The sequence below is a fragment of the Eleutherodactylus coqui genome, chromosome 2 (genome assembly GCF_035609145.1).
Source record: "Eleutherodactylus coqui strain aEleCoq1 chromosome 2, aEleCoq1.hap1, whole genome shotgun sequence".
Taxonomy (NCBI): Eukaryota; Metazoa; Chordata; class Amphibia; order Anura; family Eleutherodactylidae; genus Eleutherodactylus; species Eleutherodactylus coqui.
This window is the reverse complement of record NC_089838.1, coordinates 107,972,659-107,999,236: the sequence shown is the minus strand read 5'-3', so window position 1 is coordinate 107,999,236 and position 26,578 is coordinate 107,972,659. Positions and strand designations below refer to the sequence as shown.

Sequence of the window (26,578 nt, the reverse complement as noted above, 5' to 3'; positions counted from 1 at the left end):
TAAATGGCGTCAATGAAAGTGGATTGGTTTTCATTATTCCGCTCACACGCGTGTTCATTTATTGGGTGTGTTATGTGCGTAAAGAAGAAACCATGCTATATTTTGCCGCAGATTACATGCGATAGAGCCCTAGTGCTCTCTATGGGAAATTCATAGGTGCTCCTTTTTTTACGCATGTTGCTAGGCAACACCAGAAGGAAGTTGAAAAAAAGGAAGAAATCAGTGAAAGCCAGCGCACATGACATATGCTGTACATGCGCCGGCATACGCGAGTAAAAATACGCAGTTCCCTACCGTGGTAAAATGCTGCAATTTGTACGCAGCGTATTACCGTACGGTCGTGAGCGCGGCTGATGGGTGGCTTCACATCTGCGTCGGAGGTTCCGTCACAGAGTCAGACGAAAATACCGGAAGCCAGGCAGATAGTGGACAGACCGCCATTACAGTCAATGGGGTCCGCCCAGCGCTGTTCGGTTCCGTTGAGAGACGGAACTACTCACAGACGTGAATTTCACCTTTCTTGCCCTCCTGAACAGAGCAGGAAAGATGTGAAAGCACCTTGATTTGATTTACCATCTGAGTGCCGTATTCAACACTGACCCAGCATTTAGCGGGTTAAATGGTAGAGGTTTGACTATTTACCGACCGCTAACCTTCGGGGGCGCCACATATATAGAAAATAGCTGTATGTGATTTGTATTGAGGCTGGTGAAGCCGCGGCGCTCCCCGCATTCCCTGACGCACGGCACAGCCCGGTTTCACCACAGAGGCTCGCTCCTACCCATACACACTGTGTGGTCACGTGCTCACAATCTACCAATGGCGGCTCTCTACGACCAGTGCGCTTTGCCCGTAGACACTAATAGCTTATCGCTTATTGGCTCTGCAGAGAGCGGTGGCTGATTGGCTGCACAGGCAGCGGGAGGCGGGGCGTAGTCAGGAAGTGCTTTCCTGGGCTGTCTGTCCCCTGTTTCCGGTACCCGGAGAAGCTCAGCAGCTGGACGTCCCGTACCGGCTCCTACCGTTTACCGGGCGGGGAGGTAAAGTGCGGGGAGCTGGTAGCGGTCACCTAGCTGTTAGTAGGCTAACACACTGGTACAGAGGCTCCGTGTCACACTCACCTGCCCCAGGACACTTGTCATGGAGCTGCACGTCATGTCCCCTCCTTATTGTTTACAGCCAAAAGTTGTCACTGTAGGCGAATGAGCTGTCCTCAGTGTGGGCGCAGAGCAAGTCACCTGTAGAGGGCGCACAGCACCTGGGGGGGCTCCATGTCCCACTTAGGGTGTCTTATATCTCTGGCTGTCTGGTCACTACAAGTCCCAGCATGCCCGGCAGTGGTCATACTGCACTGATTCAGTGCTGGTGGCACTGTGCAGAGGAGGGGCATTGTGTCCCTATGATCGGCGGACCCCCATAATTAGTAGGCGTGTACCCCTCGATCATTCTCTTATTAACCCCTGAGTACCATTCACCCCAGTCTTGTGCTTTAAAACCGGTACCCCATGAAGGTTTAATGTTTAAAACCTCCTTAAAATTGTCTCCCGGCGGGTGGCCCTTCTCAGGTGGGGGATACTGGGACAATCAGCTGATCATTATCTCTGATCTGGCACAATGAGGAAAGGGGATATGCCTTATACGCTGGGGTCATGTATGTACGCAGCGGTCATGTATGTACGCAGCGGTCGGCTGCATGAGGATTTGTCACTTTGTCACATCTCTTTAATTACTGCATGACCTGTGATGCATGTTTACGTCACAGGTGAGTGTAGTCCGTACACCGCAGCTGCTGGGATCAGTACCTCATGACTACGGGGTACAGAGGGGCTGTTATGGTAGCTGCATGCCTAGTGAAGACCATCTGATCTGTCTTAGCACTACAATTACAAATATTAAAAAGTTACAAAAAAGGTCAAAATCACCATTTTCCCACTTACGTAAAATATATATATATATATATATATATATATATATATGTATGTAACAACAAAAAAATAGTATTGATGCCCCAGCAGCAGTCTGAACTGTGTCAAATGTAATGTTATTAAAATCATAGGGCTAAAATTGCTGGTTTTGCTTACCTCTCACCCCCTCTCGCCCACAAAGTAGAATTCCGCTGGATTCACACAGACGTATTTGCGCACAAAAAATTTGCGCATGCAATACATATTAAAATAGAACACATTGGTAGCAATGGGTTCATTCGCATGCACATATTTGGCGTGAACAATTCGGTTGCATAAAAAAAACCGCACAGCATGCTCCATTTACCTTTGCATCTGCACATGGAAGACGCACATCTGGAATTCATTAAACTAATTGGCCGCTTCAACGGATGAGACAATCGGTGTGCGTTTTATTGCGTGATCAATTGCGCACACTTTGCAGCTCAATTCCCCCCCCCCCCCAATAATTCTCTATGCAGCTCTCCAACAAAAAAATTATCCGAAATAATGATGCAAAACCAATGTTTGTTTTTCTTTGTAGAAGTAGTAAAACATAACAAAAACTGTCTAAGGCCGCCTGCAGACGAGCGGGTCGGATCCGGCAGCGAGAAATCTCGCCGCGCGATCCGACCCCAGAGCCTGCAGGGGCGAGCGCGTACTCACCCGCGCCTGGCGGCCCCGGCTCTTTGATGTGCCGGCTGCCGCGCAGCCGGCGCATGCGCAGACCGGAGCCGGCGGCCAGGTGAGTGCGTGCTCCGCACAAAATTAGAACATGCCGCGGTTTGTTTGCCGCGCGAGATTTCGCGCGGCCAAACCGCGGCCGTCTGCATAGGAGTGCGTATTGTAATGCACTCCTATGCAGACTTTCAGCGGCGGAAATCCCGCGGGAAATCCCGCGGCGGGATTTCCGCTCGTCTGCAGGCGGCCTAAGGCTGGGTTCACACGGGGCATATTCCCGTCGGAAATCTCGCAGTTTGGCCGCAGCAAAAACCGTGAGATTTCCACCGGGAGAACCGCCGCGGTTTAAGCCTCGGCGGCTTAGAAGCGGCCTGGCCGCTTGCTTTTCCGTTGCGGCCGGCGCTCCATAGAGGAGAGCGTGGCCGCGACAAAAAGAAAGAAAGTAAATAGACATGCTGCATCTTTTGAAAGCACGGCTGCGGCGGCCGCAGCCACGGTTTTAGGCGGACTTACCGCAGCGGATTGGCCGTCCCGTGTGGACGAGATTTCTGAGAAATCTCGTCCACATTGCTGGCTAATCCCGAGATTAGCGGCCGCGGGCGGATTTGCCGCGGCAAATCCGCCCTGTGTGAACCCAGCCTAATAATCACACTGACACGCAACGCGCTGCACGTGAGGGCTCCTTCACATGAATGTAGTTACCACGTACCAATCTGCCATCGGCTCCCATGCTGGCGATCACACACATTGTGTGAAGTACGCGCACAATAAAGATCGCAGCCTATTCTATGATGGTGCGTGTTATGCATCCATACACACCAAGACGCTGCGGGCCGTTGACTGCCATGCATAAAGTACGCAATGTCTGTGTGCCGCACGAATGTTGCAGGCGGCATGTAGCGAATTACGCTCATGTGAAGCCTCCTTGAATGGCATAAAAAGGAAGCCCAAAATAGCAAAGGTTGAATTGAATTTTTATTTTCAGAATGCTTATTTTTTTCTGTACATTAAGGCTGGGGTCAGACGGGACCGAAATCCTGTGGAAATCTTGCAGAATGGCCGCACGGAAATACCACGTGATTTCCGCGGGAGATATGCAGCTACAAAATCCACGGCCATTCGGAGTGGCTTTGCTGCCTGCATTCCGTTGTGGCCATCTTCCCCCATAGAGAGGAGAGAGGCCGCCGTGGAAATGGGGAAAGAATTGACATACCACGTCTTTGAATTACGCGCCGCATGTCAGTTTCAGTGCGGCTTGGCCGCAGCGTGTGGACGAGATTTTTTCAAATCTCGTCCACTTCGCTAGCTAATCCTGGGGTAAAATTCCACGGCAATTACGCCCCGTGTGAACCCAGTCTAATTGGTACCATTTAAAGAATGCAACTCATTCCACAAAAAACAAGTCCTCGTATGTCAGTGGAAAACTAAAAAGTTTTGGGTCTTGGAAAGCAAAGACAAAAACCGTCGGAAGCAAATTGCACTTGAGTTTCTCAGGCCAGACTAGCATAGAGCTGCGTGAATCGGCGTAACATCTTTATTAAACCCCTTGGCACCGCAGACATTTATTGTGTCTGTTGCCGTGTTGTTCATCCTTGCCCTCCACTGCTGCCCAATCTCCACGGACACTGCACATTATATATTGTATGTCTTATTCTTGTCCATGAAAACAGACGGGAATAAGGCTACCTTCACATTGGTGAGTGAAACACGGCCCGATATCGGACTTGCCAACATGCTACTTCCCACGGATGGGAGTTGTTTTTATAGCAAAACCGCCGCACGTTACTCAAGAGGAAGTGGCTATCCTTCGCTGCGGCTGTCAGCCGCTTCGCCAGGAGCATGGAGTTTCTCCCATTTATTTTCAATAGGGAAAACCCACATCGCATCACGTCCACCAAGCACGTGGTACGATGCTGCTTTCAGCCCCATTGAAAACAATAGGAGATGCCACTACATGCTAAAAGATGAGACAGGATGTGATTTTTAAAAAAAATTTTACGCTCCACATTGCGATGCGGGGAAAAGAAAAAAAAAATAATAAAATCGCCCATCTGAATGACCGCACTTCAAAAGAATGGGGTTCATAATTGTGCGTCTTGCAACACATAAATTTTAGGCCGTTTTCACACGACTGCAAAAATCGCACAAGACTTGCAGGGATTTTCTTTTTACACAGTCCATGTAAAAAATCATGCCTGTGAATGGCCTGATTGGCCATTATGGGGCCGTGTGCTACCTGTAGAGTACATGGACATAACAGGACCTGAGAATACTTGCTTGTGAAACGGCCCTTAGAGCCTTTTTACGCATACGTATGTGAGTTGCTCCCAAGGTTCTTAGTTGCAGCTGGCATCAGACAGCACACGGACACCCCCATTCGTGTACTGTTTGATACCCATGGCAGAGAACATTGTATTTTTTTTTTGTCCGTGGTATGGACCAGAATAGTACATGATGTGATTGTATTTATTTTTTTCCACACAGACCACTGTGAAAAAACTCCTACATGAATAGCCTAATTCGCTATAATGGGTCCATCAACATAGGCTAGAAATACCCTGCGTGAATGGGCCTTCAGCGTGATGCTCTACTAGTATCAAACTAATGGACACAATTGTACGCTCAAATCGTCCCCAAAAGTGCCAGAATAGTACTCCAGTTTGAACTTTTTGTGTACGTCACAGAATGCATCTCACGTAATCTGTCACTGCTGTGGATTGGCTGAAAAGGATCATGTGGTACTATATATAACTACGCTGTCAATTTTAAATACCACTGTAAGGGTAGAGCTATGCAACTAGACCATGCAACCAAAGATCATCCATGCAATCTTATAGAAGTCAATGTGGTCGCCATCTCTGGCCCAACTGTGGATCTGGAACTCCCAGCAGCATAGTGAGGACACATTGCTATTTTTCTTTTCCACATTCATCATCACAGTAATCTTAAAGGGGTGGTCTCGCGAAAGCAAGTGGGGTTATACACTTCTGTATGGCCATATTAATGCACTTTGTAATGTACATTGTGCATTAAATATGAGCCAAACAGAAGTTATTCACTTACCTGCTCCGTTGCTGGCGTCCTCGTCTCCATGGTGCCGTCTAATTTCAGCGTCTAATCTCCCGATTAGACGCGCTTGCGCAGTCCGGTCTTCTCCCTTCTGAATGGGGCCGCTCGTGCCAGAGAGCGGCTCCTCGTAGCTCCGCCCCGTCACGTGTGCCGATTCCAGCCAATCAGGAGGCTGGAATCGGCAATGGAACGCACAGAGCCCACGGTGCACCATGGGAGAAGACCTGCGGTCCACCGTGGGTGAAGATCCCGGCGGCCATCTTAGCAAGGTAAGTAAGAAGTCGCCGCAGCGCGGGGATTCGGGTAAGTACTATCCGTTTTTTTTTTTTTTTTACCCCTGCATCGGGTTTGTCTCGCGCCGAACGGGGGGGCTATTGAAAAAATAAAAACCCGTTTTGGCGCGGGACAACCCCTTTAAAGGGGTTGTCTGGTTACCATGCAAGATTCCTCCTATACCACCAACTGTGCTTAAATAAAAAAAAAGGATCAATGCTTACCGCTCCTCTGCTGCTGCGATCCAGCTTTGCTGCTTCACCAAGTACCCGGTATTCGTTGTGGCAGATTATATCGGCGGAAGTCATCTGACCCTGCAGTGGCGCTGTTCTGAACTCCTGCTATCATGGCGCCTAGGATGTGAGTGTTGACACCAGGAGAAGAACGGGTGGTGATATGGCAGCTTCTAACTGGCTGTCATGGTCAGGTGACTTCTGCTGACGTCATCTGCCACAACAAATACCAGGACCCCGGCGGGGATGCAGCACTGGATTGTGGTGGGGTAAGCACTGATGCTTTTGTTATTTTCGCACAGTAGGTAGTACAGGCGGGAAACTTGTCCAGTAAGTGGACAACGGCTGTAATTTGTACACTATGTAACTTCTATGCTCAATATTCTTTATACATGATTTTAATTTCTGTTCTTTTTGTCTTTCCTCTCTAAGCAAGTTGTTTAGAGCTTTAGGTTTTGAAAATGGGGCCCCGACGGAAATCGGTAAAACCATGCAGAATGAATGGCGATGGTTTAGAGAACGGCAAATCTAGTGATCCTAAGGATTACATGAATCAGCTGTCCCATGAAGTGCTTTGTCATATATTCAAGTGAGTGTGGTTTAAGTTTCACTCTAGTTTACTGAATCTCATGTTTGGTAATATTTTCTGTCCACTGATTAATTAACCTAGTTTCCAGTTTTCCTTTGTGACGTATCTCATTATTAGTCATCCGTTGGAATTCGTTTGACGTCAATTTTGACATAGTTATAGGGATCTTGTTAAACAGGTTGTGCCATAATGGACGTTTATCTCGTAACTACATTGAGGAGGAGTTTAACTTGAGCTGCAAATGTAGTATTCCACGGGTGATCTCACCAGAGCTTTATACAGCGGGATCACTATCTCCCTCTTTCTGATGGTTATACCTCTAGCTATGCTGTTTAGCATCTTACTTCCATTCTTTGATGCTTGACTCATTTTGAGGTTGTCAGCAATCAGAACCTCTAAATTCTTCTATTCTGAGGTCCTGATTAACACAGAACTACTAATAAAAAAAAATCATTCATACTGCTATATCAACGGACAAATAAAAATGCTCTGGTCCTGGAATATGGCGCCATAAAAAAGGTCTTACATTTTGGTGTTTTCATGATTGTAATGACCCTTAGCTTAAAGTAACATAATATTTAACCACATGTAGAAAATCGTAAAAAAAAGAAATGATGAGAACTTTTTTTGTCATTGCAACCCCCCCACCTTCAAAAAAGTTATAAAATACATTATATGTACCTGAAATCAATTCTTAGAAAAACTAGAACTGTTCCTGCAAAATACAAGGTCTCATACAGCTGCGTTGACGAAAAAGTAAAGTTATGACTTCTGGAACACAAGAGGGGAAACTATTTACTGGTACTTAAAGGGGTTGTCCCGCGCCGAAACGGGGGTTTTTTTTTTTTCAATAGCCCCCCCGTTCGGCGCGAGACAAACCCGATGCAGGGGTTTAAAAAAAAAACAAACGGATAGTACTTACCCGAATCCCCGGGCTCCGGTGACTTCTTACTTACCTTGCGAAGATGGCCGCCGGGTTCTTCACCCACGGTGGACCGCAGGTCTTCTCCCATGGTGCACCGTGGGCTCTGTGCGTTCCATTGCCGATTCAAGCCTCCTGATTGGCTGGAATCGGCACACGTGACGGGGCGGAGCTACGAGGAGCAGCTCTCCGGCACGAGCGGCCCCATTCAGAAGGGAGAAGACCGGACTGCGCAAGCACGTCTAATCGGGCGATTAGACGCTGAAATTAGACGGCACCATGGAGACGAGGACGCTAGCAACGGAACAGGTAAGTGAATAACTTCTATATGGCTCATAATAAATGCACAATGTACATTACAAAGTGCATTAATATGGCCATACAGAAGTGCTGAACCCCACTTGCTTTCGCGGGACAACCCCTTTAAGGCTAAAATGAGTTGTCACTAAGGGGTTAAAAGTGCACTTGAGGCAACAGAGTTCTATGCCGAATATATTTACATGAGACTAAAATTTTAAAATTACGATTTTAAAAAAGTGACATTTTCAGGAGGTTTTTTTTCAAATTCAAATCGACTGTTGGAGAATGTGATCACCATTTCTTATATTCTAAGTGGCAAAACCTTAGAGCAGAAACTACAGCGTTTGGGCACACGTTATACTCGTATGATAAGTCCACACCAGCACCCTTTTAGCCTGAGCCCAGAGGCAAAATTATCTGGACAGGGACAAATACTTAGTTTCAATAAGTGTCACAGCCCATTTCAATGACCTATTATTTCTTTCAATATATTTTATTGATTTTACAGTATATATATAACTTTACAATGTCAAGAACTGATAGAGTCGTGAATTCCACTTCTCATCTTGTTGTTGTAACGATTAAAAGAGAACTTATGAAAACCACTAAGATATAATTGTTACATTCTATTACTTGACAGACAAGGGCAGGGGGAAGGGTAGGATGTGGGAGTTGGGGTCAAGGGGAGGGGGCGGGGGGGGGGGAGTGCTCCAGGTTGGACCCCCTGGTTAGCTTTACCACTTATGGTGTGGGCCATCACTCATAGTTGCCATTCTGCAGCCACCTAGTGAATGACTGTGAGTTGCGTGCGCTTATCCAAACCGCCCAGGTGCGATAAAAGCTCTCGTGTCTAGTTATGTCGTCCTGCGTCCTCAGTTTCTCTAGTCGCTCGATTTCGTCCATCGCCCCCACCCACGCACATCTAGGAATTTCGATGTCCTGTTTCCAAAATCTGGGAATTACTTGTCTTGTGGCCATAATGAAAAATTTCAACAGGCCTTTTTTAAATGAGTGGGTGCCGGGTGGGGGGATGGACAATAGTGCCGCCTCCGGCGTCAGGGACAATGGTTCCCTGCTCACCTTCTCGTACAGCTTCTCTATATCTTTCCATATGGGTGTAATCATGGGACACTCCCACCATATGTGTAGCATCGAACCCACTCCCCCATTACACCGCCAGCAAGTGTCTGGCGTCGCTGGAAAGAGAGAGTGGAGTCTTTCCGGTGTCATGTACCACCTTGATAAGATTTTAAAATTCAATTCTTGCAACCTACTGGACACCGACATCTTGTGGGTGTATTGGAATGCCTTGTTCCAGAGCTCTCCGGGGATGGATCGACCCAGCGCCTCCTCCCAAGCGGTAATCCACCTGGGGGTGTGGTCACCTACTCGCTCTTCTAGTATTTGACTATATAATAATGACACAGTATGTCTAGGTGCCTCTTCCATGACACACAGTTTCTCGAAGGGTGTGAGGTCCAGGTTCCACCCTCTTTCAGGTCTTATCTTCCCCAAGTAGCTGCGAACCTGCAAATATTGCATCCATGAGCCCGGGGGAGTCCCCCCATTCCCCTGTAAGCTCGCCATGTCGCGGAGGCCCTGAGCATCCAGTACCTCCCCCACCCTTGCTTCCGCTCCACAGGGCAAGAATCCCAGACTACGAGTGTCCAGGGTTGCCGGGATCTGTGGATTTCCTACTAATGGGGTGAGGGCACCCGGGATGGATGTCCGGCATCCCCCCCTCCATGCCCCCAGGAGAGTGACCATCAGGGCCGAGGTCTCCACTTTTCCCCCCTTGACCCCTTTCGGAATCCAGAATGCCCCTCTTGGTAAGAGGGTATTGTTCTCTTCTTCTATTTGCACCCATAATTTATCTGACCTGTGGTGGTATAAATCTAATATTAGGGTACCGATTGTGGCTTTATGGTAGAGATGTATGTCAGGGAGACCTACCCCCCCTTTGGACTTTGGTTTGGTTAGGCTTTTGTAACTAAGCCTTTTAGATCCTCCCCTCCATATGAAACGAAGTATATGACTTCTCAATCTGTCAAAGAAGATTTTCGGGGGGTTGCATGGTGCGGTTTGGAATACATATAGGAGCCGTGGAAGGACATCCATTTTGACTGCATTCATCCTACCGAACCATGACAGTGACCCTCCTGCCCATCCCTCTAGATCTCTTTTCAGAGTTGATAACAGGGGCTTGTAATTTAATTCGTATATTTGAGTTGGATCGGGTGGGATCTGGATTCCTAAATACTTGATTGAGTCTCTTCCCCAATGGAACGGGAGAGCTGTGGCTATGTTCCTGGCTTCTTGTTGTGGGATCGTAATATTCAGAACTACCGACTTTTGAACATTTACTTTGTAGTTGCTGAGCTTACCAAAGGTGGCAAACTCTTGCATAATATTGGGGAAGCCTATGCGGGGTTCGGTAACATACAGCAGGAGATCGTCCGCATATAGTGATAGTTTATGTTCCTCCTTTCCGCTCTGTATTCCGCGTATTGATGGATTATTCCTGATGGCGTTTGCAAGTGCCTCCATAACCAGAATATATAGGGTGGGGGATAGAGGACACCCCTGTCGCGTGCCATTCCCGACCTCAAATGGGGCTGACAGCTTACCGTTGACCCTGACCTGTGCCGAGGGGCGATGGTAAAGGGCCATTATCCATGCTATTGCTCTGGGGCCAAGTCCCACCTTCCGGAGGGTTGCTTCTAAGAATTTCCAGCTGATTCTGTCGAACGCTTTTTCGGCGTCGACAGACAGCAGGCATAATGGTGTCCCCTCCTTTCTAGCCCGATCGATCAGGACCAGGGTCTTTACGGAGTTATCTCTTGCTTCTCTCCCCAAGACGAAACCCACTTGGTCCCCGTGAATAATCCGGGGGACTGCAGGATTCAATCTATTAGCTATCATTTTGGAAAAAATTTTTAAATCGCAGTTGATGAGTGAGATTGGTCGGTAGCTGCCGCACGACAGGGGGTCCTTTCCTGGTTTGGGTATCAGAACTATATGTGCCTGGAGGGCCTGGGGTGGGAAGGGACATCCCCCCGATTCAATGACCTATTATGTCTGAGGATACATTTTATTTAAATATATCTTTAAATAAACAGTCCTTGAGGTTAAATGGGTCATCTGCTGACCATAATGATGAGCCAGAAGTGTAATGGGGGGCATCACTCATTGATTTCAGTGGAAGTGAAGCTGGCTACTGACCACCAATGGCGATTTACAGCCCACTGCACTGACACACAGCAGTCTGAACAATCAGCTGACAAGCAGAGATAGCAATCAGCCGACCCCGCCAATCATCATTGATTATCTATCCTGAAGATAAGTCATGAATAGTTAAAGTCCCAGAATACTCCTTTAAGTGATGAAATTTTGTCTTTTATTTGCCTTTAGTTTGTATATTGAGGCCTCCTGAGCAATATAGTATGCATGTACTGTTTGTCTATAGACATGCATAGTCAGCACTGTATGCTCTTCTTTCCTGTTTGCTTTTACACGTCTATATAGCCACAGTCTGTAAGCTGCACCCTGAATGAGTGAAAACAGGATAATTAAAAACTAAAAAGTCTTTGGTCTTGTTTTGCAATGTAAATGGCGACAAGACAATACTGTACAAGAGACAGAGCTGTGCCATAGTTTAGATAAGAGTTTGGAGACATTGTTAAGGCCCATTTAGTATTTTTGGCTCACAGTGGGGTGGCTGGAGAAGATTTCTCTCCTCGCACTCCCCTGCCGCTCTCCATTGACTTAATATAGCACCCATTCAGTACTGAACGGCTGCTATGTACACTGAACAATGAGCAATCAGCTCATCGTCCATCGTTTATGCTGCATAAACGATGGACAACGAGCTGATCGTTCAGTGTAAATAGCTGCCGTTCAGTACTGAACGGCCGCTATGCTAAGTCAATGGAGAGGGGCGGGGGAGTGCGAGGAGAGAAATCTCCAGCTGTCCTGCTGTGAGCCAGCGATACTAGCCCCCATGCAGGTGCATGAGACCTAGTATGTGCGGGGACGAGTGTCTGGCATCGCTTGCCACGGGATGACACAATTCTCGTTTGCCCCAGTGAACGAGCTTGTGATGTCATCACCAATCTCGTTAACACTGGGGCAGCATGTTTAAACTGCATGATATGTACACAAGCCGCGCGCTGGTTTTTATGCCACCTGAAACTGAGCGATGAACAAGAATTGCACAACGATTGTTCGTCGTCCAGTTGTTGGCTGCATTTAAACTGAACGATTAGCTTTCAGTTTCGCTCATTTGAACAGTTTTCTGAATTGTAATCGTTCTGTGTAAACACAGCTTAAGACTTGGTCATTGGATCAGTAATTCAGATACTGATCTGCTGAAGATGAGGGATTTGTGACAGCTGAACATGGCAGTGGTTATGACCACTCCATATGCACATCCAACTCTGTTTACAATGTAATGAGACGTCGACGGAGGAGCGTCATGTGGAATGCTCTTTAAAAGTTCTATCTGACTGCGGAAGAAAATCGCTGCAGTGTTCTGCCAAATTGCTTGGCTCTATGGTTCCTGCACAGTCCTTGTGTTATCAGTATGAAAGCTGTACACACAGACAGAAACCAGGAGAACCAGAGTACACGGCACATGGGGGACAAAACTTTTAGGAGTCACAGGGGAGACTAGTAAGTGCAGTACTATGGAATACACTTGTGTCTTTGATGCTGCAGTCCTACAAGATGTTTGTTAGATGATGAATCAATGTGGACCGACTTTGCGTAATGGAGATGTTTAATAACACAAATTATGCGTTTTCTGGGTAGATATCTGCCGCTGCAAGATATTATGTGCATGGAATGCTTGTCAAGGAAGCTGAAAGAAGCAGTGACTCTGTACCTGCGTGTCGTCAAGATGGTTGACCTTTGTGCCGGGCGCTGGTGGGAATATATGCCAACAGGTGAGAAGCTGGTATTTTAATATAGATTCTGTTCTTATGGCATCCACTATTTTATTATAATAATAAAAATGCACAAGCCTTTGAGTGGTAAATATATAAGTTAAGGCCCTTTTACACGGGCCGATTAATCGTTTGGTGTAAATGCATGCCGTGACTGACCGACAGACGAAAATTTATTTGCTTCTTGTTCGTGTTTCAGTTTCTCCATGCAGAATGATCGGCCTGCTTGTTGTGAATGGAGGCCGGCGGGCTGGAGCGATCGCCAGACCCTTTCTACCTCCATTCACTAGCAATGCTTGTTTCTGAAGGATTATTACGGGGAAACCTGTTGGACATTTGTGCCCGATAGATTGTCCTATGTAAAAGTACCTCTAGGCTCTGTTCTTATCTGCTTGGTGTCTTTAAGCTGAAACCATAATGCTGTGCTGGACTTATAATGGGATCCACTGGGTTCTACTGTGATGTCTTATTTTGGCGGGAAGTATAGCGCTGCATGCTGTGCTGTGTTTTTTTTTTTTCGTAAAATATGACCGAACCGGCCATAGAGGCTCCTGACAGAGCCTCAACCACATATGTAAATGTAGCCTTGTTTATAAAATTTTATTGACCTGTCTAAAAGAAGTCCTGATGCTTTTGTTCCTTGGTACAAATCATTGTTATTGGCTATATTGGTTTCAAAGGCAATCTACCTTGCAAACCAAAGTGCACCTCTTCCAACAACATGGGCTTTACTGATATGTTGAGAAACAGATTCCATTTTGCATGGGTGTGCCTCGAAGTTTCTGATTTCTGAAGTCTATTGCATACTTTACAAAAGTTTACCTGTCACCCCAAAGGAGCAAGTGTTACGTTTATGTTGTAACCAACCCTATGGATACTTGCCTTAGTGTGGTCCAGGCTGATTACTACCTTTCATGTTAATGTTTGGTTTTTACAGTTTTCTCAGTTTGTCTTTTAGGATCAGTGGAGGGAAAAAATAATAAACATAAAATTAACAAAAGTTATAAACACTTTATTCGATTTCCATCACACCTCAGAGGATGGACCACAGCTTCCAGGTTATATTTTGGGTGATGGTTTCGTTTGTGCTCCCTCTACTCAATACTGTAATGCTGGGAGTGGATGGACGGCAGGGTCAAATACAAAACCCTAAGTTACTGCCTCTCTACGGTTCATCGCCTAACAGAATACATTGCAAAGTGAAGACATCAGATGCATAACTCCATGAACTTCAACTTCTTCTTTCCTGCAGGATGAATGTTATCAAGTAGATCTGGTCATTCATGGTTCTGCCGGATTACTGATCTTTCCATTTCACCATGTTTAATTATAAAGCAGACTTTTGTTTGCATACAGACTGTTTTTCTGATTAAAGAGGTTGTCCCGCGGCAGCAAGTGGGGTTATACACTTCCGTATGGCCATATTAATGCACTTTGTCATATACATCGTGCATTAAATATGAGCCATACAGAAGTTATTCACTTACCTGCTCCGTTGCTGGCGTCCCCGTCGCCATGGTGCCGTCTAATTTCGGCGTCTAATCGCCCGATTAGACGCGCTTGCGCAGATGGGTCTTTTCCCTTCGGCTCGGTCCGGCAGCAGCGGCGTTCTGGCTCCGCCCCCTTGTACGCGTCATCGCGTAGCTCCGCCCCGTCACATGTGCCAATTCCAGCCAATCAGGACGCATAACTTCTGTATGGCTCATATTTAATGTACGATGTATATTACAAAGTGCATTAATATGGCCATACAGAAGTGCATAACCCCACTTGCTATCGCGGGACAACCCCTTTAATGTTGCTTTCTTTTCCATTTCTGTAGGTTTTACTGACTCCAGTTTTTTGAAGCTACTTAAGAAAATGCCAGATATTGAACAGCTTTATGGCCTTCACCCAAGATATTTGGAAAGACGCAGAGTTCGAGGCCATGAGGCCTTCAGCATTCCCGGTGTGCTGGAAGCTTTGCAGTCCTGCCCAAATCTATTGGTGAGTGCCTATTAAGCATATCCAATGCTTTAATAGTCAAATGGATAATTAGCAAGTTTAACATGTTCATTGTTTAAAGTAGTCCTCTTCTGTGGCTTGCCTGAGTTGTAGGCCTCTTTCACACGACCATATGCGTTTTTACACTCACCCGATTGCGCTGGAAAATCGAGTGAAAGAATAATTGGCACGATCAAGCCCTGATCTTAATTAGCTGTTTTTCGTCCATACACACAGGCGGCTGCCACGTGATGACTAAAAAATATGCTGCTGCGCGGAAATCCCTTGGCAGAAATCCTCGGTTTGACTGCTAATGCTTAAACAGAGCCAGCTGTTGTCTTTTCCCAGCGTTGGACGCAGCTAAACTCCCTCTTCCTTTTTTTCAGTTCCCATAGGTGTGTATGGGAGTTTCTAGGGCAAGATCTATCTTTTGTCGCAGTGTATAAAATCAGTTGCCATTTTCGGCCGCCGATGTGCTATTTTTCCCGACACAATTTTTTTTTACGTGCCCAAAAATCACTTATATCTGAATGAATACATTAGAATCCAATGCTTTAGATGGTCGCAATTTTTGGACGCAACTACAATATCCGCATATATACGCTCCTGTGAATAAGGCCTTAGACCTAGTTCAGGTACTTTATATGGTGTGTGTTGATCACTGTGATTAGTTTCTGGACATTTATTTATATTACTGTGAAGTGTAGCATAACTTGTTGAATCCCTCAAGTTCTCTTTATTGTTGTAATATCACCAGGGTGTAGAGACATCACATCTTGAACTCGTAGAAGCTATATGGACGTACATGCCACAGGTTCACATTTTAGGCAAGTTTCGGAATCGAAATGGAGCTTTTCCTATACCCCCAGAAAATAAGCTCAAAATACCTATTGCTGCAAAAATCCAGACGTTACACCTAGTGGGTGAGTATCTGATGTTCACAAATATTATGTTGTGTTTTTTGTTTTTTTTTTACTTTTGTTAAGCAGTTGTCTCTCCTTAATCCATCCATACACAGGAGTGAATGTTCCTGAAATCCCCTGCATTCCTATGCTGCGCCATCTGTATTTAAAGTGGGTGCGCCTAACCAAACCACAGCCTTTTAAAGACTTCTTGTGCATTAGCCTACGAACCTTTGTGATGAGAAATTGTGCTGGTAAGGACAAGGGAAAAGGGTTACATGTTAGTTTACCTTAGGTATGTCCCAAGAGATACCTCTGCATTTTACATGGTGCAAGCAGTAATTTACTGCCCTATAAATGGGTGACAGTACATGCTAGTAAAAATAGCTAAAGTTATGGGTTTACAAAAGTTATTATATGAACATTTTTTTAAATGACAGTCATATGAAAAATACTACAATAAATGAATTTTATAATAAACAGTCAAACCGTTAAAACCTATACATATCAGGTATCTTTAACTTGTACGGCAAAAATGTGATATTTTCTTTAAATGGTTATTCCATAAGGGGTTAACAATGTTTATTCACAATATTTTTTGTACTTTAAAATGTAGCAGGCAACAGTTTCTTGTTTTTTATGTATATAAAACTTCTGGTTGTTGTAAATGTAATCTTTTCATTTCACTGTGTCGTTGAAGGGCCCACAAACTCCTTAAAGTACGTGCCACTGGTCACTGGTTTGGCATCTGCTCGCAACCTGGAACATTTAGAGCTTGTTCGAGTTCCATTTCTAGGGGGCCTTATACAACATGTGGTGGAGGACAGCTGGAGGTCTGGTAAGTGAGAACTGGCAAACTGCATGTACAATGTAGGTGCATGTTCATTATAAGATTTGCATCATGGGAAACGTGTTTTATGGTGCCTAAAACCCAGCCACATGGCTGTGTTGTCAACTAAACACAACATTCATAACACAGCTATGTGCCAGTCCCAAGCCTGGAAAAATGGGGAGGGGTGGAGAAAGATTTGACCTACTCCACTATATACCACCAAAATGCTTCATGGATTCGCTCATAAATGTCTGAAGATAATGGTGCTGGAGGGTCGACGAGCCAGGGGAGGAAATTACAAGCATTACAATTGAAACAACAAACGTAAAACCTTGCAAAAAAAAAGCTACAAGAAAACCACCTGGCTATCAGCAGACACCACCCAAATCATCAAGAAGCAAAAGCTACTGGAAACGGGGATGATTTCTAGTGGCTAAGTGCCCAATTTCAGCGTGAAGTGAGGAAAGCCAAAGAACGGTTTTAGAATGCATGCTACATGGAGTTGGAAGGAGCAAACAAAAAAGGACACACCAGAGAGCTCTTCACTCATGTTAAAAATGCCCGTGCTCCTTTTGTATCAAGTAATTACACAATCCTGAGCAAATCAAGCATAGATGGTGGGAATATATACAAGAACTGTACGCACACAGAAGAACTAACAGAATTAGAACCTGATATCCTGAAGGATGAAGTTGAGTAGGCACTGATTTGACTACCAAATCAGAAATCCCCTGGAATCGATTGCATACCTGCTGAGCTGCTTAAGCCCCTGCTAGTCCAGACACTAATAGCATTTTGTTGCCAGATTGTTCAGTTTTCATGCCGCTCACTAAAAAAGGTGACTCGAGACAATGCTCAAACTACTGCATGATAGCCCCAATATCACATTCATGTAAAATCCCAATGAAGATTATACAACACTGTATGACAGAGACAGTGGAACGGAAACTCCTTCATGCATAAAACCATTTTTTTGCAAATGAAGAGGAAAAAGAGACCAAATTGCTAATCTCTGATGGATCATGGAAAAGGCCCAGGAATACCAGAAGGAGGTGTACATACTTTGTCGATTATAGCAAAGTCTTTGATTGCATTGAACATTATAAGGTTTTTTCATTCCGAAGACAATTGGGAGTCTCGGGACATTTGGGGCAACTCTTACAGTCGTTATATGAAGCCAAGAGGCTGCGGTCAGGACCTAGAACGGTAACACAGAATAGTTTAGTATTGGGAAAGGCATACGCCAAGGCTGCATCTGTTGCCCTGCATTGTTCAGCCTGTCTGCAGAGGCGATCTTGAGGTAATGCAATTTAGACTAATCCAAAATTGGAGTCAAGATCGGTGGAAGAAAAAACAAACCATATTCGATATGCAGATGATACACCTTGCTGTCAGAAAGTCAGGAAGATCTTAAACAACTGATGCTAAAAGTTAAAGAAGGAAGTGAAAAAGCAGGCCTGTACTTAAAGGGGTTGTCCCGCGCCGAACCGGGTTTTTTTTTTTTCCAATAGCCCCCCCCGTTCGGCGCGAGACAAACCCGGTGACTTCTTACTTACCTTGCGAAGATGGCCGCCGGGATCTTCACCCTCGGTGGACCGCAGGTCTTCTGTGCGGTCCATTGCCGATTCCAGCCTCCTGATTGGCTGGAATCGGCACACGTGACGGGGCGGAGCTACGAGGAGCCGCTCTCCGGCACGAGCGGCCCCATTCAGAAGAAAGAAGACCGGACTGCGCAAGCGCGTCTAATCGGGCGATTAGACGCTGAAAATTAGACGGCACCATGGAGACGGGGACGCTAGCAACGGAACAGGTAAGTGAATAACTTCTGTATGGCTCATAATTAATGCACATTGTACATTACAAAGTGCATTAATATGGCCATACAGAAGTGTATAACCCCAACTTTGTTTCGCGGGACAATCCCTTTAAATATCAAGAAAACTAAGATCATGACAACAGCCAGGAACGGTACAGAACAAATCAACAATAAGGAAATCTAAGCAGTTCAAGACTTCATCTTCCTCAGATTGAAAATCGACCGATGGAGAATCATAACCCGCAATAAAACTACAAATTGCGTTGGGTCACAGCACAGTGTTAAGTATGGATAAGATCTGAAAAAAACAAAGACCAAAGCATTGCAACGAAATGCTGGATAGTCAACGCAATCCTCTTCCTAATCACAACGTACGGCTGCGAAAGTTGGACATTGAAGAAAACAGACTGAAGGAAGTTGATGCCTTCGAACTTTGTGGCTGAAGGAAACTCCTATGAATACCGTGGACTGCCAAGATCACGATCAAAACAGTTCTAGACCACATCAAACCAAAGTTTTCATTGGAGGGCAAAATTATGAAATGGAGACTCCTACTTCGGCCGCATAATGCAAGCTAATTCATTGGAAACATTGATAATGCTTGGAGTGGTCAGCAGCAAAAAAAGACCTGGCACCAAAAAACGGGCTGGCTTGATACTATCAAAGCCAACACCAACATGCAAATGATCGAACTGAAAAAAGGCGAACAGAACTGCATGGAGAGGGCTGATCAATAAACCATTGTAATTGGCTCTGACTAAACAGATAACGATGGATATGGTGCCCAAAATATTTATGTATAAGTTAAGCTAACTGTAGACAATACTTAAATAATATCTTTTCTTGAAACCTGAATGATGTATATTTGTGTGCATGCATATAATATAGGGAATTAAATCTGCTCGCTGGATTGTAATCTTCTGGTTAAGGGCTCATTCACATGGGCGTATGTAGTCTGCTATTACGCGTGTATTTTCTACGTGCATAATATACAGTACGCAGTAAAAATGCATGTAATATGCATATCTACGTCCCAATTTAAGCTCCCATAGCCTATAATGGGTGCATTATGCACTAAAATAGGACCTGCTGCACTTTTTTTTCCCCATGCGCGTAAAACACTGGTCTGAAGGGCCCATTGTAAGGCCTCATGCCCACGGTCATGACGGACTTTGCCAGCACAATATCGCAGCGGAGTCTGTCACGGCGTCCCCCAAAAGACTCCATACTCGCCACTCAGATCCGCCGTGCACATCACGTCTGGCGAGCTGACGTGCATACGCAGTACAGCGATGACGCGCCGGCAGTGTGGGATGGTGTGGGCGGAGACGCGTAATCATGCGATACTTCCAGTGTGCACACAGTGGAAGTATAGCATGACGGCCAGCTTCTATTGACTACAATGCAAGCCGGCCGCTCATTTTTCCGCGGCAATTAGAGCATGCCACTGTTTTTCACGCTGCGGAATTCCGCGCTGGAAATCCGCAGCGTGAACATTGAGCTATTAGGTTCAGTAGAACCTAATAGCTGCGGCATAAGGCCACGGATTTCCGACGTGTTTCACGCGGCAGAAATCTGTCCGTGGGCATCAGCCCCAAATCGGTGAGCTTTTAGCACTGTGTAGTATGCGCTTAAAAAGTACGCAGCCAAAATATGCTTGTGTGAGTGAGCCCTAAGTTGTTTGGCACACAAAGTAATTCAGAACACTATTTACATAACACATTGTAGAAGCATAAATTAAAACCTGGCTGTCTAGTCTTTGTCATGCACAATTGGGAAAATGTATTAAGACCTGCGCTTCAAACGCCGGTCTTAATAATATTTATGTCGGCTCACAATGCACCTAATACATGAAGGGGCATATGTTTCTCTATGTATTAGGCTTACCTCCATGGACCTACGGTACATGGAAATGTACCTCAGATCCAGTCTGGTGTTCATTTCTGGTAAAGTTTACATCAGTGTCTAATAAATTCCAACTTGCACAAAAAATTGCGACTTTTTTTCTTTTATGCCAAAAACTAGCTTAAAAGCTTTTATGCATTCTCTCATTAACAAAGTTTATGTTTTCTGCACAACTTCCCAAGCAAACACATCAGAGGTTATACCTTAACATGGTTCAGAGTCCGAGGTAGGAAGTAATTTCTGAGAGGCACACCTTCTTATTAAGCCCTCTTTTGTCACTTCTTAAATAGCCCAAGACCAGGACTGTTCTGCATACAGGAAGTGGGGTGGAGTCGGCCCACCTCTTCACCAGTTTCGGTGGTCCAGGCCATTTTTCCCAGGTTGCACAGTTAACCCCGCATAGAGAAATATCTTTTAATCTACTAATTTATACAACTGTGCCAGTGTAGTAGCTACATTGATTTTTCTCTCTCCCTCTACCGGTTTAAAAAAATAAATATATAAGTGAAAAGTTGTGAGTGCCTATGTATTCACCCCCCTTATTATGAAATGCCTAAATAAGGTCTTGTGCAACCAATTAATTTCAGAAGTCACATAATTAGTTGAATAAGGTTCTCCTGTTTGCAATCAAATGTTTCCTAGTCTGGAAGACCCCTGAGTTTGCAATGCAACTAAGGAAGTAATATGTAGTCCAAGGAGCTCTCAAAACAGGTTAGGTTGTGTCCCCATGTCTCAAAAACCGCTTGCAGGTGAGACTCCACCCAGCTACCCCAACTAATGGAAGCATGAGCATTCCTATAAGGTCGGTAAGATCAAGCAGCTATTGGCAGTCTCAGCCGCAAGCTGTTTTTCAGACGTGATTGTTCCACCTTAAATACAAAGTTGTGGAGTACTATAAATCAGGGTTTGGTTATTAAAGGGCCACTCTGCTGAAAACACATTTTTCCATCCCCATCCCTAACACCTTATTGCCTGTCATACTTGGAAGGTCTCTTCTGTACATTGCTGCCACTTCCAGGCAGGCCCCTATCTGAAAGTAAAAGATCTTACTACCAAGATGGTGTTTGATAACCATCAATTTCAAATCAGTCCTATGATGCATCAGCATAGTATTAGGTAGAGCCTATAGCCTTCAGTCTGTTGGGGGGGCTGTTGAATTATCGTTACCTTCTATATTCCCCTAAATAAGCTACAGGCCATAAGTATGCAGTGGAAAGGATGAGCTGTGACCTCCTCTATTAACAACTGTGACATGTGCTACGTGTGACAGGAGTGTGTGTGTGTGTTCCCCCTAGGTGGTTTCTGTGATGGGTTCCATGTAACAGCATAACACTGACTGAAATAGTTTCAGACAGCATAAACTCAAGTTGATCTGAGCTGGGCAGAACTGAGATCACATGACCATCTCAGGAGAAAGAGGACAGGAGTTTCAGATAGAAATAATTAACGAAGGTAACACTACCTCATTTATAGACTGGGGGGATAGCTACATTATAAATAAAAAGAAAAAAAATCACTGGAGCGACCCTTTAAAAAAAAAAAAAAAAAAAAACACACACACTTTAACATCCCATGGAGCATCATTAACAAAGTCGAAAGAATCGTGACAAGAAGGCAATGACTGCATTAATCAGATTCAACAAAGACACCGGCGAAAACTCTACAGGAGCTCTTCAGATCCAAAGAGGAGAAAGAGCATGTGTCCATAGGACAATTATAGGCTGTACCAACATGAACACACCCCAAAAGGCACAAAGTGAACAGCATCCCTACCAGATAACCTACCTATCTCAATATGTAGATGCTAGTTGCCACTAAAATACAGGGGGGCTATAGTAAAGCTGTATTTTAGTGGCAACCAGCATCTGCACAATGAGATTTGTAGGTTGTCTGGTAGGGATGCTGTTCACTTTGATGATGCAGATACCTTTTAGGGATCTTTAGTACAGTGCATACACAGTCTGTACATTTTAGCATACACATATGAGGTGCTCTTAAGCTATATAATAAAAATTAGGTTTTATGGGGGTTATATCAGGCTGACGTGCCTTTTGTACTGGGTTCACATTGGTAATGAGTGTATAAATTGACTCCCATGAGGGGTAGTATATGAATATTCCTTTAATTCATTATACGATGTACACGCCAGAGTCTGGCTTTATGGAAGATTGGCCAGAAAATGCCAGTACTTTTGGAGTTCACCAAACAGCAAGTGGCAGACTCCTCACACATGGAAGAAGGTTCTTTGGCCCATTAAGACTAAAACTGAAATGTTTGGCCTTTATGGGAAACGCTATGCTTGGAACAAGCACAACACTTTTTACCGCTCCTCCATTCCCACAGTGAAGCATGATAGTGGCAAAATCATGCTGTGGAGATGCTTTTTATCTGCAGGGACTGGTTAGGATTGAAGGAAAGATGAATGGCAGAAAATACAGGGCAGTTCTTGAGAAGTTTCAGTCTTTCAGATATGTCAGAGTGGGACGGATGTCCACCTTCCCGCAGGACAGTTACCCTGTACATACTGCTAAATCTGCGCTAGAGAGGTTTAAGAGGAAACCTGTAAAGGGAAACTGTTGCCTCCTATAAGCACCATAAACTAAGGGTACGTTTACACGTAACGTTAATCATTCACCAAAGTGAAATGAAATGAACGACAAGCGAACCAACAATCCTCCATTGGCCAATGATTGAACGTGTTAATACTTAATAATTGTTGTTTAAATTCCAACGATCCAGCTAAATAAACAAAAAAACCCTGAGAAGTCGATGCTTCGTCTATCAGTCTGAATCTTTTCATTCAGTCCGTGTGTGCACTCCCATAGAGAAAAGTGGAGTGCGTGTGCCTAGACTGGATAAGAAGAGTCATAATGACTGACCAAGTACCGACTTCGCAGGGTTACAGTGTGGGAATGGGGAGCTTGTTAAGTAAAACAAATTATACCCTCGGGACTCAGCGGGACCTGTCCTATAAGCATAATAACTCAGTTTAGGGTACTCATAGGGAGGTATCGGGTTCCATTTAATTGTCTTGGAATGGCCTAAATCACAGTGCAGACCTCAATCCAATGGAGAATCTGTAGCATGATTTGAAGACTGCTATGCATAATTACTACTCATCTAACTTGAAGGAAGACATGTATCCTGGAATAATGTGCAAAAATCCCAGTTTTTAGATGACCTAAGCTGATAAGTCATACCCCAAGAGACTTGCATCTGCAACTGTAGCAAAAGTTGGTAACCTAAAGTACTGACTTTCAGGGGGTGGATACTTATGCATATTGAAGTGCTCTGTTTTTTTATTTTTATAGTGTCATACATATTTTTTGCATCACACATAAATATATTTTGCACCTTCAAAGTGGTAGGAATGTTGTGTAAATCAAATAGTACAAACCATTCAAAAATCAATTTTAATTCCAGGTTTCAATGTAGCAAAACACCAAGGGGAGGGGGTTGGTAAATACTTTGCAAGGCACAACTTATAGATATATATACAAGATCAGACACATTAGAACCTATTTTACTTATGCCAGGTAGTATGCATATTCATTTACTTGCATAGCTTTAATTTAAAAGTGGTGCAGGCAAGAATTACTTAGATTATTCATAGCAAACACAGGGATGGATGCTACACTCCTTTTAATTTAAAGAGGTTCTCCGTGGAAATACTATCAATGACCTATCCTTCAGGAGCGCATGCCGTCAGCGCTCATTGATTTCAGCGAGAGCCATGCCAGCACTTAATAGCACTGACCGCTCTGTTGTTGTGGCGCTGACTGCATGCGCCCGCTCAGCTGATCGGTCAGGGTCCCGAGCTCAGGTGATCAACTATTGATGACCTATCCTGAGAATAGGTCATCAATAGTATTTTCCCCTTTAAATGGTCAATGTCATTTCAACAAACTTTGTGTAAATAAGTTTTTTTTTTTTTGTAAATGATTATAAAAGCAATAAAATTGTAATATGCCTTATTAGAGAATAACACCTCCACTTCTCAGACCTCGCAGGATATTTACCATAGTCCTCTGCAGCCCAATCCTTGTAAAGGATTTTCCCTGATGAAGCCCCTTCAGACTGTTTGGGACATCTGTAAGAATGTCTGGAGAACATTATGCGAGTGCTGCCATGCCATGCCAACAGTGACGCATCTTGAGACCCTTCATGTGTTGGCTCGCTCACAATTGTGCCTAAGAACACTGCCATGAATAAAGAATTGTATCTATACATCCTCCAAGAACCACTTCTCCCAACCATCCAGGAGCAATTTGGTGATTGAAAAAAAATTGGCTTGGTTAATAAAATATTGAAATGTTGTATACATGGCCAGTATACACGTATACTCCCTATATCTCAATTCCATTGAGAACCTCTGGGCAATGCTCCAAAATGCCGATGGGCAAACAACACAGAAATTGTGATTAACCCCCAAGCACTGATTAGGCAAGAATGGGTTTCATCAGTCAGGATTTGGCCCAGAAGCTGACATCCAGCATGCCAATTGTGCAAATCTTGGGAAAAAAATGTCAGCACTGTAAATATTGAATCTTTGCCTAAACTTGATGTATTTGTCAAAACTTTAAAAACATATGCAATTGCTTACAATTGATCTTCAGTATACTATAGAAACATCCGAATAAGGGTGGTGCTACATCTGCGTCGGAGGGTCAGCCACAGATTTGGCAGAAAGTACCTGAACAAAAATCGCATGCAGCGCCTTTTCTTCCTGGACAGAAAGTGGGCAGACCCTTTATGAAAGTCTGTATTACTGACCCCCTTATTGCATCCACAAATCCGTATAATATGTAAAAATAGTTTAATTCCCCATGTATACGAACATGACGGCTTATTCTGAAAAGTCATCGGAATGTGCAGGTATGCTTTATATTACTGTGAACGTTCTTTACAGGCCTATTGTTCCACAACATTTGCTAGATTGTGATACATGTCATCATTGCCTAATATACCTAATATAAGTCTCTTTTCTCTGTGTTTTTTTAACATTTAAGTGTATATATGTGTGTGTGTGTGTGTGTGTGTGTGTGTGTATGTAATATATATATTCACAATATATTATTTAATATTCAGGTGGCTTCCGGAATGTACACACAATCGTTTTAGGAGCATGTAAGAACGCTCTGGAAGTTGATCTTGGCTACCTCATAATCACAGCTGCTAGAAGGTAAGTTACTGGTGGTAAGAGATTTTCTAGGATATAAGGAGTGTATATATTAAATGCTGTAATATGCTTCTCGATTTCAACAGTTATGTTGTCTATCCTTGTTGATGGAAGGACCGCATGTACGGTGGGGGGCACATGACCAATTGTGCAGAACTGGAGTAGAAGAGGGCAAACATATCGCAAAATGTTTTAATTTTATGATTGAAGCAATGCACACACATAATTGACCCAATGCATCAAAAAATAAAAAAAATAAAGGCAGCCTGTCAGCATGTATGCACTTAACCTATTGGCTCTTAGTAGCTGAAATGCTGAGTCTGGGTATCCGCGCCATTACACTTGCCTTCCCCCGTTGTGCTCTTTCAAAGCCACCGCTGCATACACCCAGCAGACTATATGGCACATGCATAGGGCAAGTGGAATAGTCCTGTCATTCTGTGTGTACACACAAGTAGGCCACTGGATACATGCAGTGGTGGCTCTGAAAGCATACAATAGGGAAACTGCGGGGAAGGCTAGTGTAATTGTCTGCATTCCCTTGGGCTAATATCGAAAAAATGTTTCCATTTTATTCGTCTGCTTCTACTTCCACATGTCAGTACACTGCAAAAAATGCGATGCAATATCGTAGTAGATGACGCAGTTCCATCCAGCAGTGTCCTGTAGAAAGCTGTATCTAACGGAGGACGTAGCAAACAATGGATGACAGATGCCTCAGTATGGCATCAATTGGTCTCCATTAAACAGATACCCCAGGGAGAGACTCCCTTAATCGTATTCCTTGGCTGGTGATGGTTGGGCAGTGGACTGAGCTGTGGTTGGAGCCCTCTGGGGAAGCTGTAGTGATGTAACAGTCCATATATGGTAATGGTCATGTCATTGGAGCCGGACTGAGGGAAGGAGGAGGAAACTGGAGGAAGTTGCTCCTGCAGGTACTGCAGCTGGAGGAGGGGGCGGTGCAGGTGTCTAGTTGGCAGCATATCCCACTCTATGGCTGTTGAGTGG

At 44.5% G+C, this 26,578-nt stretch overlaps 1 protein-coding gene across 2 annotated transcripts in view; it reads left to right on the top strand.

Moving 5' to 3' along the window:
- Positions 1 to 919: 919 nt before the first annotated feature.
- The window catches only part of FBXO38 (F-box protein 38), a 65,822-nt gene continuing 40,163 nt past the window's right edge, over positions 920 to 26,578 (top strand). Inside the window, exons 1-8 of one of the 2 annotated variants that reach the window (XM_066591319.1) lie at positions 920 to 1,040; positions 6,632 to 6,788; positions 12,820 to 12,953; positions 14,776 to 14,939; positions 15,694 to 15,859; positions 15,955 to 16,092; positions 16,539 to 16,676; positions 25,480 to 25,573. In XM_066591319.1, the coding sequence (XP_066447416.1) occupies positions 6,661 to 6,788; positions 12,820 to 12,953; positions 14,776 to 14,939; positions 15,694 to 15,859; positions 15,955 to 16,092; positions 16,539 to 16,676; positions 25,480 to 25,573 (962 nt within the window). In that variant the 5' untranslated portion in view covers positions 920 to 1,040; positions 6,632 to 6,660. The remainder of the gene's footprint in view (positions 1,041 to 6,631; positions 6,789 to 12,819; positions 12,954 to 14,775; positions 14,940 to 15,693; positions 15,860 to 15,954; positions 16,093 to 16,538; positions 16,677 to 25,479; positions 25,574 to 26,578) is intronic. The other variant, XM_066591320.1, reaches the window with a different exon arrangement.